General features: G+C 44.7%; 1 protein-coding gene across 2 annotated transcripts in view; it reads right to left on the bottom strand.

The window, feature by feature from the left end:
• LOC126162551 (uncharacterized) overlaps positions 1–18447 on the bottom strand; it is a 157022-nt gene that overhangs the window by 122950 nt on the left and 15625 nt on the right. Inside the window, exons 1-2 of one of the 2 annotated variants that reach the window (XM_049919134.1) lie at positions 10247–10386; positions 1757–1848 (exon numbers count right to left, since the gene is read on the bottom strand). Coding sequence is in view for 1 of the 2 variants with exons in the window: in XM_049919133.1 (XP_049775090.1) it covers positions 10247–10408 (162 nt within the window). In the remaining variant the exon portion in view is untranslated. Of the gene's footprint in view, positions 1–1756; positions 1849–10246; positions 10409–18447 lie in introns of those variants that run through there. The other variant, XM_049919133.1, reaches the window with a different exon arrangement.

Genomic DNA, 18447 nt, shown 5'->3' with positions numbered 1-18447 from the left:
TCGCAGAGACCGGTGTGAACTCTCCAGTCTATAATGCACTGCCTCCACACTGCTTCACAGTAATCAACACAGTGCAGCCGTCATGGCGTGCCACACAACACAGACCCCATGGACACTGCTCCGCAACCACTCTGCCTGAGACTTCACTTGGAGTTGGTATTGTGCCAGTGAACGTTGCTTCTGTAATTCTCAAGTGATCACAAATAATTTTTCTTTTGTATTACAACTAAACTTTATTGTAAACTTAGCTGTGAATAGAGTGTTCTTCAGTCTCACCAGGGACACACCAATTATTACTGCAGGCATCACCCAACACAGTTCTTAACAGTGACAATAAGGATTTTTTTTTTACTGTGTGGATTTGAATACCATGTGTTTGTTTATTATTCTCATTATTTTTCTGAGGGTCACTGTCGGTGATGCAACAATGCCACACGGGACTGTTCATCACTAGTGTATCTGTCCATGTTGATACTAAGACAAAGGGATGGTTTTTCAGGTATAGCAGCCATGGTAGGCCCTCCTCCTGAGGTTGACGTTGCATGGACACCTGTTGATGATGAGATTCAAGTCCACACGCTGCAGCTCCTGGGGTCATCAGCTGTTGTTGTCCTGCCCAGTCTCATGCCTCTCCCTTCAGCTGCACCCAAAGCTACCCTGCAACTTCACATCATTGTCACTCTAGGATGCATCATCCAGCTCCTCTGATGCCCCTGCCTTCTTGCTGCAAGTGTCCTCACCCCCACACCCGCCAACCACTCACTATCCCCTCTGATCACAAGCTCGATGTTCCACCTTCACCACAGGAGTAGCCAAGGTAGACTCCCTCATGAGAGTGGCGCACCACGTCTTCCAGTCGAAGTCATTGGTTACCTTCCTAGTCACCATGCCCGATGTTGAATCTACAATGCTGAAGCAGTGGCTGGCTCTCTGCACACAGCACCACGACTCAACCGTCGCCCAGCGACTGCCCTTTCCCGGAAATGCCTGATGCTGCTTGTTTCCTGTGTTTCTGCCTTGGTGCATCCGTGGCCAGCCTCCTTTTCCAGGCACTTCACTTTCGCTGCTGCTGAGCTTACGGTCTGCAGTTCTAGTGCTGTCCCCTGGCTCCACTACTGCTGAGTCCATACTGCCCTTCCGTAGTTGAGCCCAACACTACCGACCAATACACACCGCTGCTCTGAACCAACACAGCCATGGTCAAACTCTTTCTTTCAAGGACAGCACACCACTACGTGCCTCTGATTCTGTGCAACACACATCTTTCTCTGTGGTGTAGATTTTCTCCCATGTTCCTGCGCATACTGTGGAGATGCCCTTCCCACTACCCACTGATATCTCTCACACCAATATACACCACTGCTTTGAACCAACACAGCCATGGTCAAACTCTTTCTTTCAAGGACAGTACACCATTATGTGCCTCTGATATTGTGTAACACACATCCTTCTCTGTGGTGTCAATTTTTTCCACGTTCCTGCGCATACTGCGGAGATGCCCTTCCCATCACCCACTGATATCTCTCCATCTAGATGTTCCTGTACTCCAACATTACTCTTGGCATTGGCCTTCCTGCCATCTCTGGCCTCCCTTCAGTTCACGTTTCTCAGGTGCCCTTTGGTTTCTTTTTGTGGCAGCTCTCTGATCTCCTGCCTATATTCCTGCACTCCTTATGTGCCCCTTCATGCGTCTGCACTGCTCCTTCCCTATGTACTCTCAATCGTAGCTGTTGTTCACAGATTTGTTAGCACTCACCAACAATGTGTCTGTCATCAGCATCACTGCACTCCTGGCATCGCATTGGTTGAGCCCAGACTCCCAGAGCCTTCACCAGCTCCACCCCCATTCTGTGGACAATAATTCCATTGTCTAATTATTTTCTTCTGGAAAGATGTGTTCAAGACAAACATAATGCTTTCTTTGTAAATTCTTACCCCTATCAATTCTGATAACAAACCCAAAGTTCCCCACTGAAGAATCAATCTTTACGTTTTGTCCCATATTTGCATTCAAAATTTCCATTATTTTAGTTAAATAAGATCTGCTGGCATTTATCAGTTTTCATACATTTTCATGGAGATCTCACATCCTCATCAAAAAGTGTGCATAAACTTGATTTATTTCCTTGTAATATCTTTTGTTTATTTTAGAAAAAAGTGTAGCTACTCTGAAATTCATTCAACAGCTGTGTTACAAAAACAAGTTTCTCATTTACAATAAACTCTACACCTGGATTTCCACCTTACTATGTTCCACTACAATAAAACTATATCCAATTTTTAATTATACTTGCTCTTTATTGTCATCATCTTCTGATAATCCTGAATGATGTTGTTCAGTCCTTTTCCAACTCCACTAGCCTACCTTCAGCTTCTAAGGTCAGCAATTTATTGTTCCCAAATAAAAGCAGTCAATTTTATTAAAAAAAGTCATCTTTCTTGCCTAGGATGCTGGTCGAAGTAACGGTGCACTGAGTGCTAACACGCATTCTTTCAATTTGTTTTTGGTCTCTGTGGACCCATGATGGAGAATAACTCCAGAAAAAAGTACTAAAAACTAGCCTAATTTTGTCTGATTTACATTTCTCCTGTTCACTAATATTTCAATGGTACATCTCTTTCAACTGTCTTCACTCTATCATTCTTTACATCAGTTATAGTACTGAAATAGCGATCACTGATAGACTTACACTGGCGAACAAAAAAAAAATGAAGTACCCAGAATATATGGTGGATGTTGATGTAACTTTGTACACATACATACCTTCAGTAGGCATGTAAATGATGAAAGTTGCAATTCTCTGTAATAGGCAGAATGCCCACCAGAGTGCATTAATGTTGTTCGTGTTTAGTGTTGTTACCATGCCTGGTAGTGTACATAGGGGGCATCAGATGTTGAGTGAGCACTCTGACAGACACAAAAATGCTGCATATTCATGTAAGACAGTGTTATCAGTTGTATATCAGCAGTGAGCTGCATATGTCCGGTGCCAGTCTGATGTCTCTCCCATGTAGAGTTATCTACCTGTTGCCTGAAAATGTCTCTCCTCCAGCGACTGTTTATTCATACAAGATGGGCCTCATATGTCACGACACTGTGCTGTATACAAACAGTACATTCATACACCAATCAAACAGTACATTCATACACCAATCGTTCCAGGCTCCACCAGGGAGCAGCAGCTATGCCTCCAAGCAGCACATGCACCAAGAAACTGGTAACACTGCTATCAAAGAACAAGCACCATCCACACATCATGTTGATGCACAAATACTTCTGCCTGCTGGGCAGGCACAGCCTCCAGTTACCCATATTATCCAATTTTTCTGACAGTATCTGTGTGTCACAATTTTATCTTCGGTTCAAGTGTTGTTGCCAAAGGAATTCTCTTAGGTGACACTTTTGGTCTGTATGTTTTCAGTTGTTAATTCATCTTTTTAGTATTTCTGTGACAGTTCAAGTCCCAGCACTGGCAGTGTATTTTTGCCTACAGTTTGAATGTCCTCTCACATTATCATGTCTGTCCCATTACTGAAGCTGTCTTCGTCTCACATCAATCAGTCACAGGAGCAGCAAATTTAGAAACTGCTGCAAGGCATAATGCAGCTCACTCAGATTTTATATGCAACAGCAATGTCTCGACATGCTTCTCCTATTTCTGAATCGATGTCGGGTGTTTGACGGCCAGGAGGAGGACTGGGCCATTGTACCGTCAACAGTCGGAGATACACCTTACAGCCTACAGCATATCCAATTCACAGCACAGTGGTCACTTTCTTCCAAGTGCAGGTGCAGAAGTATTTCGTTTGTATTGTCAGTTTTTCCCCTCTTAATGGGGGAACAGTTAAACATGCATTTTGGTTGTAGTAACAGTCGCCTCCAGTTGCAGCATATGTGCACTTTGTTTTGTGCTCTTGGCCACCAGTCTTCCTACAGTGATCCAGTGTGCATTTTCACAAACAGGACAGGCCAAACAGAATTTTCTTGTGTGGTTCGCTGGGCCATCTTCTGTCAGGTTGTTTGCAATGCTACTGTACTGTACGGCATGTGGTTCAGCGTGCACAGAGTTCCATTGCAGCAGTCCTGTAACTCACTGCCCTTGCCAGGGGACACCGATTCTCTCCTACTCAGCGTCAGTCTAGACGGTGCAGGCCCTGTTACAGCCGACCCACTTCTCAGCGTTAAGCCTGTTGGTGCTGGCCCTATTCCAGCCAGCCTGCCTGCTGTTCCTGCCCCCGTGGTGCCAATACCAGCTGACTTATCAGCATGTTCATCAATGGACCTGCCAAATGCACTTCTGTTGCTGCTGCCAGCCCTACCACCGGTCTCACCACCCAAGCTGGTGTCACCAATCCCACCGTGTGTTTCCCTGGGCTGTGTGCTGCATTTTCTTGGAAGTTTTATTGCAAGCCTCACCGATGCCCGTGATATTCAGTCACTGTTCCCCTATATGGACATGGCACGCTTGTTCTGTTGGGCTCATTTTCTTGTGTTACTTAGTGGTATTTTCATACAAATGGTGCTGAGCTTTTTGAAGTTGTTTTGCAATGTTTGTGTACTTTTTCTATTTATGTGTATCGGATGTCACAGGTCCTACACCCCGTGCTCAGCAGTCTTGTTCATTGTGTCTTGTACTTTATCTCAATCCAATGATTCTTGTTATGTATATTGCCTTTTCTTCTGTTCAGTTCTATGTACTTGAATATCAACTGTTTATTCGTTATTCTGTAGTGTTTCTGGAGGTCACTACCAGTGGTGAAACAATGTCAAGGCCGACGGTTCATCACTGGTGCCTGACTGCTCGGGAAAACAATGACAAGGGAGACAGTTCGCCACTGATACCTGCTGTCACTCACTTGATTGACTGGGCTGGTCCAGCACCACCTCATCAGGCTCCAGCACCTCATCCAGCCCCTGTGCCTTAACTGTTCATGTACACACACTGCATCTCAAAGGGCCTTCAACAGTGTCATTCCGCTCAGCCATTCAAGCCCTCTTTCACTGTGCCCGAAACTGCTTTGCCCCTTTGCCACAAGGCAGCAACCTTGGCTGGCCTCCTTGCAGATGGCTTCACCATCTCCTTCATAAAGGGGAAGCGGTGTTATATAAAGGCCGTAGGCCACATACGTCTGCTTCCGGTCCAAAGTTGCCTATCCATTGCCGGAAGTCTCTCTCCTCTGGTGACTGGTTATTCATACAAGACAGCATCACATGTCATGACACTGCACTGTACACAAACAGTATGTTTATATGCCATTTGTTCCAGGCTCAACCAGCTATGCTTCTGAGCAGGGTGTGCAACAGGACATGGGTAGCACTGCTGTCGGAGAACAAACACGGTGGCACTGCTGTCGAAGAACAAACAACATCTGCCCATCATGTGGATGCAAACATAGTTCTACCTGCTGGGTACATAAGGCCAGGCACAGCCTCCTGCAGGCCAACTGCTATTCTAGTTCCAGTTTCAGTTTCCATTCCAGCACAATGGATTTCAGTTGCTTTAACAGTACTGGGCCAGGAGCCAGGAGCCAGCTACACTCATTGTCCACCTAACAAAACTCGCCGAAACACACCAGGATGCTCTGCTATGCTATGCTTCGTACCATTGTCATGCCTACATCTCTCCATCTGGCACAGTTCCTCTCAGATGTAATCCTACAGCAGTGTGGAATGACACTTCCTGCAGATCTGATATCATGCCAGTAAACTTTATATTCGCTACTTCAAGTGATCCCTAAAGATCTTTCCGTTGTTGTTTTTTGGGACAAATTGTCATTGTGAACTTGTGCAGCTAAAAAAGTGTTTTGCATTGCAACTTGAGAATCAACTTTTAACATAGCAAACAACCAACTTATGAAGTGCACGATGGCAAATTATCAGCATCTGATAGTTTGAAAGTGATCTCACCGTGGGTCTCCACTTGACCAGCTGGTTAAATCATATAATATACAGATTTATGGGGCAATCGGATGTGAAAGTGGTCCAATATTAGACTGCATGGGAACATGTAGGCATGCATACTAATCATCAAGGTTCCATTCAACTACATCTGATGACCACAAGGGAGTTCAGTACTGTGTAGCAAGCACATCACAACCCCTTCCCATCTGTGCCTGCCATCCAAGAACAAGTTATGGACTATCTCAACATTCTGTATCATCCTGTGTCAAAGACTAGTTGCAGCCAAACTAGAGAATTTCCTTCCACTTTGTAGGCTACTTACACCACGAAACAGACAGCTTCTCCTACCCCCAACTCTCTGTGCATCTACTCTTACCCCGTCCCCCCTCTCTATCCACCTCTTCCTCTCCATCTCCTCCTTGCCTTTCCTTACTACCCCCCCCCCCCCCTTCTGTTCATCCCCTCCTCTATCTGTCTCAACCTTCGGCCAGATGTGCCCATCCACAGTTGTAGCCCCTGCAAAACAGGTTGATGAAGCAGGCCAATACTACTCCCAGAACATGCCTGTCATGCAGGTCAACCTACACATCAGGGGATTGAAAACAGTTTCTTGCTTGATGTGTAGGCTACCCTGCAAAGCAAACCCAATATTAGTCCCACACAACACGCCTGTTGTGGAGGACAGCCTCCAGGGAGTCAACGGCTGAAAAACAGGTTTTTTCCCATATCTCTGTTCCTATGAGAGCTGTGAGGTTATAACTTCCAGAGTGATGATACCTGTTTTCTAAGCTAACAAATTTGGTTGAAATCAATCAAGGGGTTTAGAAGGAGATGCCCCCCCCCCCCCACACACACACACACACACACACACACACACACACACACACACACACACACCTTAGCATTTCCCCATGCTTTCACCTGCCACATAAAGCGCACATCTCTTGCGCCATCTCCTCCTCTGCCCTCTCTCAGCTCATTATCTTCTCACCACCTTGTCTGTCCATCTCCTCCTACATCTCAGCCTATCTCCTCTTCCCCACTCTCTTTCTGTCCATCTGCTCCTCCCCCTTCCTCTCTATGCATCTCTTCCTGTCTCCTCTCTCACTGTCCATCTGTCCATTCCCTCCTGTCCCCCTCTCTCCCAATTCATCCGTCCCTGCCCCTCCTCTCTCCATGTCCTCATCTATCCATCTCAACTTTCACCCATGCATGTCCATCCACACGCGTAGCCCCTGCAAAAGAGGTCGATAAAGAAAGCTGATACTACTTCCACAACATGCCTCTCTTGCAGCACCACCTGTATGCCAAGGGCTTGGAAACCCTTTTTTTCCAGTGATATTTAGGCTCCCATGCAAATCAGGCTGCTAAAGCAGGCCAGTGCAACATGCATTTTGCGCTGGGCAGCCTACACATTGAGGGCTGGCAAACTGTCTCTTGCCCCTGACGAGTAGGCTGTCCTGCAACACATTTGAATAAGGCGGGTCGATACTATTACCTGACCTGCTCTGCAGACAATCAGAGGCAAGAAACATTTTTCCATCCTCAGATGATTAGGCTTCCCTATATAAGAACTGTGCTGTTGCAATAGCGTCAGCTTGCTTTTTTGACCTGATTTGCAAAGGCTACATGTGAGGAAGCACATAGCTGGTGGAAAATTAAGATGCATAGAGGAGTGGGTGGACAGAGAAGGATGCAGGTGTGTGTGTGTGTGTGTGTGTGTGTGTGTGTGTGTGATTGAAGTTAAACTTTCAAACCACTATAGAAATAACACCACTGGTCAGAATGATGTCAAACTGCAATGGAATATTATCGGCGAAGGGGGAAAATGTGTGGGAGAAAAAAAATAAATAGTTACAAAATGTAACAATAGATGGCACTGTAAGCATATTCATTTAATAGTGGTCGACTACAAATGACAAATGAATCAAACAACAATGCCTAAAGTGTATGAAGACGTTAAAAACGAACTGTACTACTCAGTGTGCATGGGTGTACAGGTGTGACACTGTCAGTTATGTAAGCCCATCCACCAAGGCAACGTCATATCACATCGGATATGAAAAATTGATTTTTAATTGTCCTGAGGCCAAAAAATCACATAAAAAGCATCACTCACATCAGTTTTTAATTGTCCTGAGACCAAAAAGCACATGAAAAGCATCGATCACATTGGTTTTTGATTGTCCTCAGGCCAAAAACTGCATAAAAAGCATCCATCAAAATCAAATTGGATTATTAATTTCCGTGTGACTGTCACAAAACATGTTCAATATGCTGTCCATCATTTTCTGCAACAAGTTGAAATCGAGAAACAGTATGTTCCACAACTGATCAAACTGTTGCGCAGTCACGTTCAGAATGTGTTGCACAATGCGTGCCTTCAATGCAGCCAAGTCTGCAATCAGAACACTGATCACAACATCTTCCAGATAGCCCCACAGCCAGAAGTCACATGGATTAAGATCTAGTGATCAGGACAGCCAGCCTGTAGGGAAATGGTGGTTAATAATTCTAGCATTTCAGAAATGATGCTTCAGTAGCTGCTTAAACGGATTTGCAACGTGCGGAGGTGCGCCATCTTGCATAAAAATGATCCCATCCACACATCCACGCTGTTGGAGAGCTGGAATGATGTAGTTGCACAAAAGACACTCATAGCGCTTACCAGTGATGGTAAAGGTAACAGGACCGGAAGCACCTGTCTCTTCGAAAAAATATGGGCCCTTGATAAATGATGTCTTAAACCTGCACAACACAGTGCCCTTTTCAGGATGAAGTGGTATTGGTTGATTTGCGTGTGGATTTTCCATTGCCCATATTCGACAAATCTGTGTACTGACATATCCTGTCAGATGGAAGTGGGCTTCGTCTGTCCACAAAATCTTCCACGGCCAATCATTGTCCACTTCCATGTGAGCAAGGAATTCTAAAGCAAAGGTCTCTTTTGCTTGCTAGTGCGCATGGGTAATTTTGAATGGATAGCAAAAAAGGATGTTTTGTAGGATTTCACACATTGTGCTGACAGGTATGTCCAATGCTTGGGCAATTCTCCATGCACTACACATTTGCACACCACCACTTGTCTCCTCCTGCATTCCTGTGACCACTGCTTCCACTGACGTCAAATCAATTCGTTTCCTCCCTCTACCAGGTTGCACACCAAAAGAACCCGTGTTTTCGAATTTCCAAATCATTTTCTCCAAATGCATGGCAGTCATCGGACCAACACCTTTTTTCAAACCCTTCAGCGTCTGGAACTTCTGAAGAGTGATGTGTGTACATTCATCATTCTTGTACTACAGCTTTACAAGCAGAACGCGATCCTGCGTTGGGACAGTCTGGTGAACATCACAAACACAAAAGGAGGAAAAGCTGTGTACTATTTTACTTCTTCTGACATACATTACCCCCCTCCCCCTTCTTTGATAATATTCCGTTGCAATTTGATGTCATTCTGACCAGTGGTGTTATTTCCACTGTGTTTTGAAAGTTTAACTTTATATATAAACACACACACACACACACACACACACACACACACACACACACACACACACACGGTCACAAGCTCACTACTTACATGCAATGGATATTAAGCATTAAAGTAGTTGCTAGAGTGTTACTATTTATTCTAACCTCAAAATTGGTCAAGTGCTGCATGATGCGATCAAATACTGCAGAGGTTATACATTTAAAATTATTTTTTTAATGGTTTCTGTTATTTATATTAAGTCTGGTGAGAATGGTATACAAGGCACAATCCATAGTAACGTTACTGTGTTTTCAAAGTTTTACCAAGCGAGGTGGCACAGTGGTTAGCATGCTGGACTCACATTCGGGAGGATGATGTTTCAAACCCACATCCAGCCATCCTGATTTAGGTTTTAATGATTTCCTGAAATTGCTTCACGCAAATTCTGGTATGGTTCCTTTCAAAGGGCACAGGTGACTTCCTTCCCCATCCTTACCTAATCCGATGGGACCAATGACCTTACTGTTTGGTCCTCTCCCCCAAACAAATCAACCAATCAAAGTTTTATGTACTGTGTCAAAAACTGTTTGGTTATGAAAGTATACAAAATTATATCCCACAAAATAGATCCTTAGGAAATGTCCAGAAACATTCATCTTACTTTATTTAATCACTCCTTATACTGCATGGAATAGTGTCATTAATGAGCAAGACTGTGCACCAACATTTTTGTGTCAGTGTATTGAGTGTACGTCAAATTCACTGTAATGAAACAACAAAGCTTAATCTTAATTATAGAGAGACTACAAAAATCACAACCAGTATAAATCAATTATAGGATAAAAATTCTTTTATCTGTTGTTACTTACACACGTTCCACTCTCTCTTCTTTCAATAATGCATGTCTTTCATCCCGTGCAGCCTCCAACAGCTTCCGTTCCACCCATGAACCACTGGGTGCAAACTCCTTTTTCCCCTTTACTGGAAGAGTTCTCTCCAGACGTACACGGTATCGTTCCAATTCAGTTGCCCTGAAAATGTCAAAATTTAAGATCATTTTTTGCATTGTTCTTCATTTCACTAGAGCACAGAATGGCAGAGGAGATGACAAGCAATGTTTCAAAGGAAAGTGGAAAGACGTCCAGGGTCATGAATGTTAGCTGCAAAAGACAAGCAACAGGCTTACACCATGTGAAACGCAGAAGGGATTTTTCTCCAAAAAGAAGAGGACCAAAAGCTAATTTATCTTCGAAGAGACTGGCAGTACCCTTTCAGATGGTATTCTACACACATTACATTGCGCTTGAGAGGGGGAGGGGGGGTGGCGAGGAGGTGAAGATGATGATTAAACAACTGACATTGAGCAAGCTCGTACACTGACATTGCCCTCGAGCAATCAATTGCTTTTGCAATATTTCTATACTTAATTTCTTCCTCATAATGTTTCTTTTAATGAAGAATATCCACAACTGCTCAATCTAAGGATGTTACTGCCCCCGCCCCCATTTGTGTGTGTGTGGGGGGGGGGGGGGGGGAGGGGAGGGGGGGGGGGTGAAGTGATAACTCTCTCTAACCAGCCATCAGCAACATTGAAAAGGTCAAAGAGTGTAGGTCCATAAGTACACTATAAAAATAATTAAACAAATATTATGGGACACAAATCAGCAGATGTGATGCACATGTACAGACAAACAAATTATTATATTTTAAAAAAAATTGGATGATTTATTCATAAGAAGCAGCTTCACAAACTGAACAACACAATAATGCGCTTGTCCACGGGACTCATCACAGAAGACAATTTTATTCCAGTCAATGAGACTCCTGTACAAAGATGAGTCTGGAGATATCCTTGGACAGCAGTGGGATACCAGTCCGATTGTCACCTCCCATATGGCACTCTTTGTAGACAAACAAATACATATAGCAGCAATCCCTGAAAATATAGATCAGTTCTACATAGAATCGTAAGTATATCTTTGGACAGTACTGATAACGAACTTTGTTTTGCAATTACCAGTTATCAATAACATTTGACCGTGAAATCTCTCTGCTGCTCTTTTCTTTGGCAGATTCAGTATTTCCTTCAGAAATTTTTCATAGAGGAATAAATTTTCTGATAAATATGGGAAAATGGACACCACTGTCCACCGCTGTGAAGTGCATGTTGTTGGTTGGTTTAAAAGGGGGGGGGGGGGAGGGAAAGGACCAAACTGCGAGGTCATCGGTCCCTTGTTCCCGGTAAAATAATTACACAAGGGAAAGAAGAAAAGAAAGGAGACATACAGCATACAGCACAATAACAGGAGAAAGGAAGAACCAGAAGAATGACAAAAGGACAACCAACATTACCTTGGACAAAAACAGGAAAAGAAAACCACAGAGAGAAGAAAGAAATAGATATAAGGGATAAAAAGCAAGAGAGCAGATGACCATGGCTGGCCGACCATGAGAATAAAAAGGGAAAGCCAGACACTCTGCGACACATTAAAACATCCAGCCTAAAAGCATTAGAGTGGAGAGCACAAAGGGACAAGGGCATGTGCTAAAACTTATACAGAATGATAATACCCACCGTCACGTATAAAAAGTAAAACTAAATTAGCTGATGGGGCGTTGTCAGCTAAAATTAATGGCAACGAGTCTGATAACTGAAGAGTCTGTCACAGGGCAGCCAAAGAAGGACAGCTCACCAACATGTGGGCCACTGCTGGGCGCCGTACCAACACTGAGGTGGGTCATCACGGCATAATAGGTAGCCATGTGTCACCCAAGCATGGCCAATGTGAAGCTAGCAGAGAAACACAGAGTCCCTGCAGAGGCCTGCACAGAAGACTGCCACACATTCATAGTCTCCTTAATGGCATGCACTTTTTTGTGTATGCTGAGATTATGCCATTTCCTCTCCCAAAGACGCAAAACCTCATTGCGTAGTACTGAATGCATGTCAGTTGCAGAGAAGCTGATCTTCACAAGTGGTTTCCGCGTAGCCTGTTTGGCCAGCCTGTCGGCAAGTTCGTTGCCTGGGATTCCAACGCAACCAGGGGTCCTGACAAACACCACTGAACAACTGGACCATTCCAGGGCATATATAGACTCCTGGATGGTCACTACCAAAGGATGATGAGGGTAGCACTGGTCGATACCTTTCGGGCTGATCAAGGAGTCAGTACCCAGAAGAAATGACTCCCCAGGGCATGAACGGATGTGCTCAAGAACAGATATAGTCACCAGCTTGGGGCAGTGAAAACACTGCAGCCATTGGGCAAGGAAAGCTGTTCAATATGTCCTCCATGGACATATGCGAAGCCGACAGGAGCATCATCCATCGAGCTGTCAGTGTAAACCACTTCATGGCCTTGGTAAATGTCAAGAATAAAGAGGAAGTGGCAACAGAGAGCCGCAGTGTTAAGTGAGTCCTTAGGGCCATGTTAAAGGTCCAGGTGAAGCCACGGCCTAGGTTTACACCATGGAAGTGTACGTGAATGGACCTCAAGTATAGGTGGTAAACACAAGGACTCCAGTTCTGAAAGAAGGGATTGGACAAAAATTGCAATTGGAAGCTCTGACCTGGGCTGCCGATGCAAAAGATGAACCGCTGTGGGTGAGAAAAGGAGACGGTGAGTCAGATGCGCAGGAGAACTATGAACGTGTGCAGCATAACTGGCCAGCAGTTATGCATGCCTAATCTGCAATGGAGGGACTCCGGCCTACACAAGGACACTGGTCACCGGACTCATCCTAAAAGCTCCTGTCACTAGGCGAACAACGCAGTGGTGCACTGGGTTGAGTAAACGCAATGCTGAGGGTGCCACCAAACCATAAACCGGGCTCCCTTACTCAAGGCGGGATTGAACAAGGGCTCTGTAGAGATGCAGCAGCGAAAGCGATCTGCACCCCTGTTGGTGTTGCTCACGCAGCAGAGGTGCTGCCAATAATTCTGATAAAGGAAAGGAAGCCAAGTCAATCGGGCATTGAAAACCAGTCCTAAGAATCGATATGTCTCCACTACAGTGAGTGGATCATCATGAAGGCAAAGTTCTGGTTCTGGATTAACGGTACGACGCCGACAGAAGTGCATAACACACAACTTTGCTGCTGAAAACTGGAAACTGTGGGCTAGAGCCCATGACTGCGCCTTGTGGATGGCTCCCTGTAGGTGCCGCTCAGCAACACCAGTACTGGTGGTGCAGTACAAAATGCAAAAGTCATCTGTATACAAAGAAGGTGAGATGGACGGCCCTACAGCTGCTGCTATACTATTAATGGCTACTAAAAATAGAGAGGCACTCAATACAGAGCCTTGCGGGACCCCATTCTCATGGATAAGGGGGGAACTATGGGAGGCGCCAACTTGGACACGGAAAGCATGAAGCGACAGGAAATTTTGAATAAAAATTGGGTGCGGGCCTCAGAGACCCCACTCGTATAACTTGGCGAGGATATGATGTCACCAGGTAGTGTCATACGCTTTTCATAAACCAAAAAAAGATGGCAAGCAGGTGTTGCTGTCTGGAAAAGGCTGTTCAGATGGCAGACTCTAAGGACATGAGATTATCAATGGTAGAGCAACCCTGGCGGAAGCCACCACGACATTGAGCCAGTAGGCTACGTGACTACAGGACCCAACCCAACCCAATCACCGACAAACCATACGTTCCAGCAGCTTACAAAGAATGTTGGTGAGGCTGATGGGCCAATAGCTATCCACATCAAGTGGGTTTTTACCGGGTTTGAACACCGGAATGATGGTGCCCTCCCACCATTGCAATAGAAAGACGCCATTGCACCAGATCCGGTTGAAGATGAAGAGGAGATGTAACTTGTAGTCAGATGAGAGATGCTTAATCATCTGACTGTGGATCCGATCTGGCCCAGGAACTGCGTTGGGACAATGTGCAAGGGCAATGATGTGCTCCCACTCTGTAAATGGGACATTATAGGATTCACTGTGGCGTGTAGTGAACGAGAGGACTTTCCCTTCCAGCCACTGTCTGAGAGTGTGAAAAGGGGGGGGGGGGGGGTAATTCTCTGATGCAGAGGCTTGAGCATAGTGCTCAGCAAAGTGTTCGGCAATCGCGTTTGCGCCGGTAGATAACATGCCATTTATGGGAACACCTGTTGGGGGTCTGGTACCCAAAAACACATTTGATCTTTGCCCAAACTTGGGAAGGTGACATATAACACCCAATGGTCGAGACATATCTCTCCCAACACTCCTGCTTCTGCCGTTTGACAAGCTGGTGAACACGGGCACAGAGCTGTTTAAAGGCTATGAAGTGCTCCTGGGAAGGGTGCTACTTATGCCGCTGTAGAGCTCGCCGACGCTCCTTAATTGCTTCAACGACTTCCGTCAACCACCAAGGGACTGCCTTTCGCTGAGGGCACCCTGAAGAGCAAGGGATAGTGTTTTCTGCCATAGAAACGATTGTTTAAGTCACCTGCTCAATCATCACATCGATGTTACCGTGTGGGGGAGATTCAACAGTGACAGCAGAGGTGAAAGTTTCCCAGTCTGCCTTGTTTAAAGCCCATCTGGGTAGGCGTCCATGGGCCTGACACACGGGCAGTGACAGGAAGATGGGGAAGCGGTCACTACCACACAGGTCGTCATGTGCTCTCCAGTGTTTAGATGGGAGAAGTCCTGAGCTGCAAATTGATAAATCAATGGCCGAGTAACTACCATGAGCCACACTGAAATGTGTCGTGGCCCCGGTATTTAAGAGACAGAGGTCGAACTGAGACAGTAAAGTTTCAACATCTCTGCCTCGGCCAGTAAGCACAGTGCCACCCCACAAGGGGTTATGGGTGTTAAAATCTCCCAAAAGTGGGAAGGTTTAGGGAGTTGATCAATCACAGCAGTTAATACATTCAGGGATACTGCACCATCTGCAGGAAGATATACTTTGCAGACAGTTATTTCCTGCGTCATCCTTATTCTGACAGCCACCGCTTCAAGAGGGGTTTGAAGGGGCACAGTTTCATTACAGACTGAGTTTAGAACATAAACACAAACCCCACCAAACACTCGATTATAGTCGCTATGATTCCTGTAGTATCCCTTATAGTCATGGAGGGGAGGGGTCTGCATTGCCGGGAACCAAGTTTCCCCGAGGCCACTGAAGAAAGCAGGTGTAAAGCTTAACAGTTGTCATAGCTCAACCAGGCGGTGGAAAAAACTGCCCCAATTCCACTGGAGGATGTCATCATCATGAGACTGGGAAGGCATGCAACATTCAGTGAGGCACTTTACACCTCAGGGTCACCTGCTGCCACCGACTTTTTGCCTGAGTAATCCATATCCATTGTGTCTGAGGGTCTGGAGAGATCTAGGTCCTCAGCGGACGCCAGAATCTCCACTGCAGACGCAGAGCTGGTGGTGTAGGTGCCAGCACAATTCCCTTGGTCTTCACTGATTCAGTCTCCAGGACTGAGGATGAGCGTGAAGCCCTATGACCAGCTGCTTTTGGGCTCTTCAGCCACTGGCGAGTGTCATCTTTCCCACTAGCAGAAACCTGGGAAGGGTGTGACCCAAGGGACCCCCTCCTAGCGAGAGGAGCCGAAGAAGACTTACACTTCTCCAGCTCAGAAGTGGGGACTGATATCCCTAATGGTTAGGGGGGGGGGGGTATGGATGGTCTCCTGAAGAAGGTGGTGCAGGAGCAACAGGGAGGGAAGTGCCCCCACCATCAAGGGCACAGGTGTAGTGTTCTGGTTCTGAGAGGCAACAGGAATGCAAGGAACTGATGGGGGCGACAACTGTTCTCGTAGCCGTGGCATAAGAGGTGGTCATAGCCACGAGTTGGATCATTCCTTGGCTATTTGTTTAACTGTCACAGCAACATCAAAGTTAAATAATCTCTGGGGATTGTTATTAGGAAGTTTACAAGCAAGTTCACTCCTGATATATGCTGATAATACATAATGTAAAGAATGCATAAAGATGCTCCTGAATGGATCATCAAATGCCACCTCTTCTTCACTGTTATCTTCTCTGGTAGATAGATGAGCTTGGTCAGACACGTTTTGATGCAGACAAACAGTTACATGTTTGCACAAAAAAGAAATATTTTTACAATAATTTATTAGCCTCCATTCATTTAACAAATAACAGTAATCAACTTATCCACTAGCAGTGCTACATCATTATTACTTATCTCCACTGTGGGCACTTGCTCTGAATGCCAGAACTGTGTGGACACAAGGCAGTGATAACAGCCCTCGCTGCCTTTGGTAAACAGAGCACAAACATTGATCAAGTGAACATGTGTAAAGCCTACAGAGAATCTGTTCCCCTAGAAACTGTTCTCTATCCTTCTTGTATCTATGTGTTTGGACTGACAGAGAGGAAAAGAAAGGGGGGGGGGGGGAAGGAGGATTTTTTTTTTTAATCCAAGACCACAAGTGTGCCAGTCTAACAATGTATCTGCTCAGCTATGTCATAACTATGAAAACAAATATCATTTTAATTACAGCAAATTCATCTCATGTACTTTCTGAGTACAACATCTCCTGAATAAAGGATTACATCACTATTCAGTCCATTCTCCAATTCTCAGCATTAACCCTGTGCCGTGCCCTTGTTAGATGCTTTCGGGAGTCCAAATTACTTATTTTATCACCTGCTGCTTCTATCACTGTCTTTGAGGGAATAACACAATACAAAAGAAGATTCACAACACCCAATAAATGCTAGGTTAGAGCTAATGTGTTTCTGTGAATACGTAATACTTTTATATGGCCACATGGAATTTAAAAAAAATATTCCTAATACCTTTACGACTACGTAACTCTATTCAGTTTGTTATAAAGTTCATGACAGGCACAGAAAAGTTATATTTCCCCCTCTGTATTAATTCAAAGGAGAATGGTTGAATGGATGGATGTGTGTTCATAGTGTTAACAGAAATGCTGTCCTAAAGGAATGGGTATGAAGAGTGAGAAATCATGAGCTTTTTGAGGTCAAAAATCAGTGATACCTAGGGAAGGACAAACAATCTATTGACGGGGAAATAAATAAATAAATAAAAACAGTAGATTCCCCTACAATCAAAGCAGTCAAGGCCAATGAAAGTCCTTTCCAACAAAGATGTAATAATCTAGGCCCTAGGTTTCTAAAAAAATAAGTGCTATTCTGATGTGGCATTTCATAAGTAGGATGACCACATAACCCTATACTTTGATTAAAATAAATTTGTGATTGATGTCTTAGTGCATCGAGTGGTAAGTGCCAGCTGCCAGCCAATCACAATTCTTCCTCTGACACCACACATTCACCATACTGGCTGTTTTGTAGGCAATGGCAGAGCCTTGTCAAGTGTGACTGGCTGCACACTGGCAACACTTTCCTCCGCCTCTGCAACATGCCAATCATTAAGTTATTTTATTTGAAGTATAATTATAGGAACAACAGATACCAGTTCACCGACAAAGGAGATAGCTTACAAAGTCCTACTTCAACTGATACCTGAGTATTGCTGCTCAGCCTGCGACCGTTAATAGGTACAACTGATGTGGAAATGGAGAAGATACAATGAAGAGCAGAGCACTTCATCACAATCTTGTTTGGTAAATGGGAAAGTGTTATGTAGATGCCCATCCAATTCCTGTGGCAGACACTAAAGTATGCAATTCCTGAAGGAGTCAAGTAACATACTACTCTCTCCTCCAGCTATATCTCATGAAAAGATCCATGAAAGATTCAAACTCATGTGGCAACTTATGAATAATTATTCTTCAAGCATACAATTTGCAACTGGAACAAGAAAGGCAGGAAGTTACAGTGGATTACAAAGTATTCTCTTTCACATATTGTAAAGTGGGTTGCAGGGTACTTAGTTACATGGGATAGATTACTGGAACAGCCAAGGACAAGCAACATCAACAACACACACACACACACACACACACACACACACACACACACACAAACGAAAGCAATGCAAATCAGTTAATCACCTGTTGTTGAACAGTGGCTATAAATAATCGTAAAATGAGAAATGGCAAGACCATTGTCATGATACGAGGTGCGACAATAAAGTAATGAGACTGATTTTCTTTGCAAGATGTG

Source organism: Schistocerca cancellata, chromosome 2 (genome assembly GCF_023864275.1).
Source record: "Schistocerca cancellata isolate TAMUIC-IGC-003103 chromosome 2, iqSchCanc2.1, whole genome shotgun sequence".
Lineage (NCBI taxonomy): Eukaryota > Metazoa > Arthropoda > Insecta > Orthoptera > Acrididae > Schistocerca > Schistocerca cancellata.
Note: the sequence above shows the minus strand (reverse complement) of the source record. Positions and strands in the feature narration are given on the sequence as shown.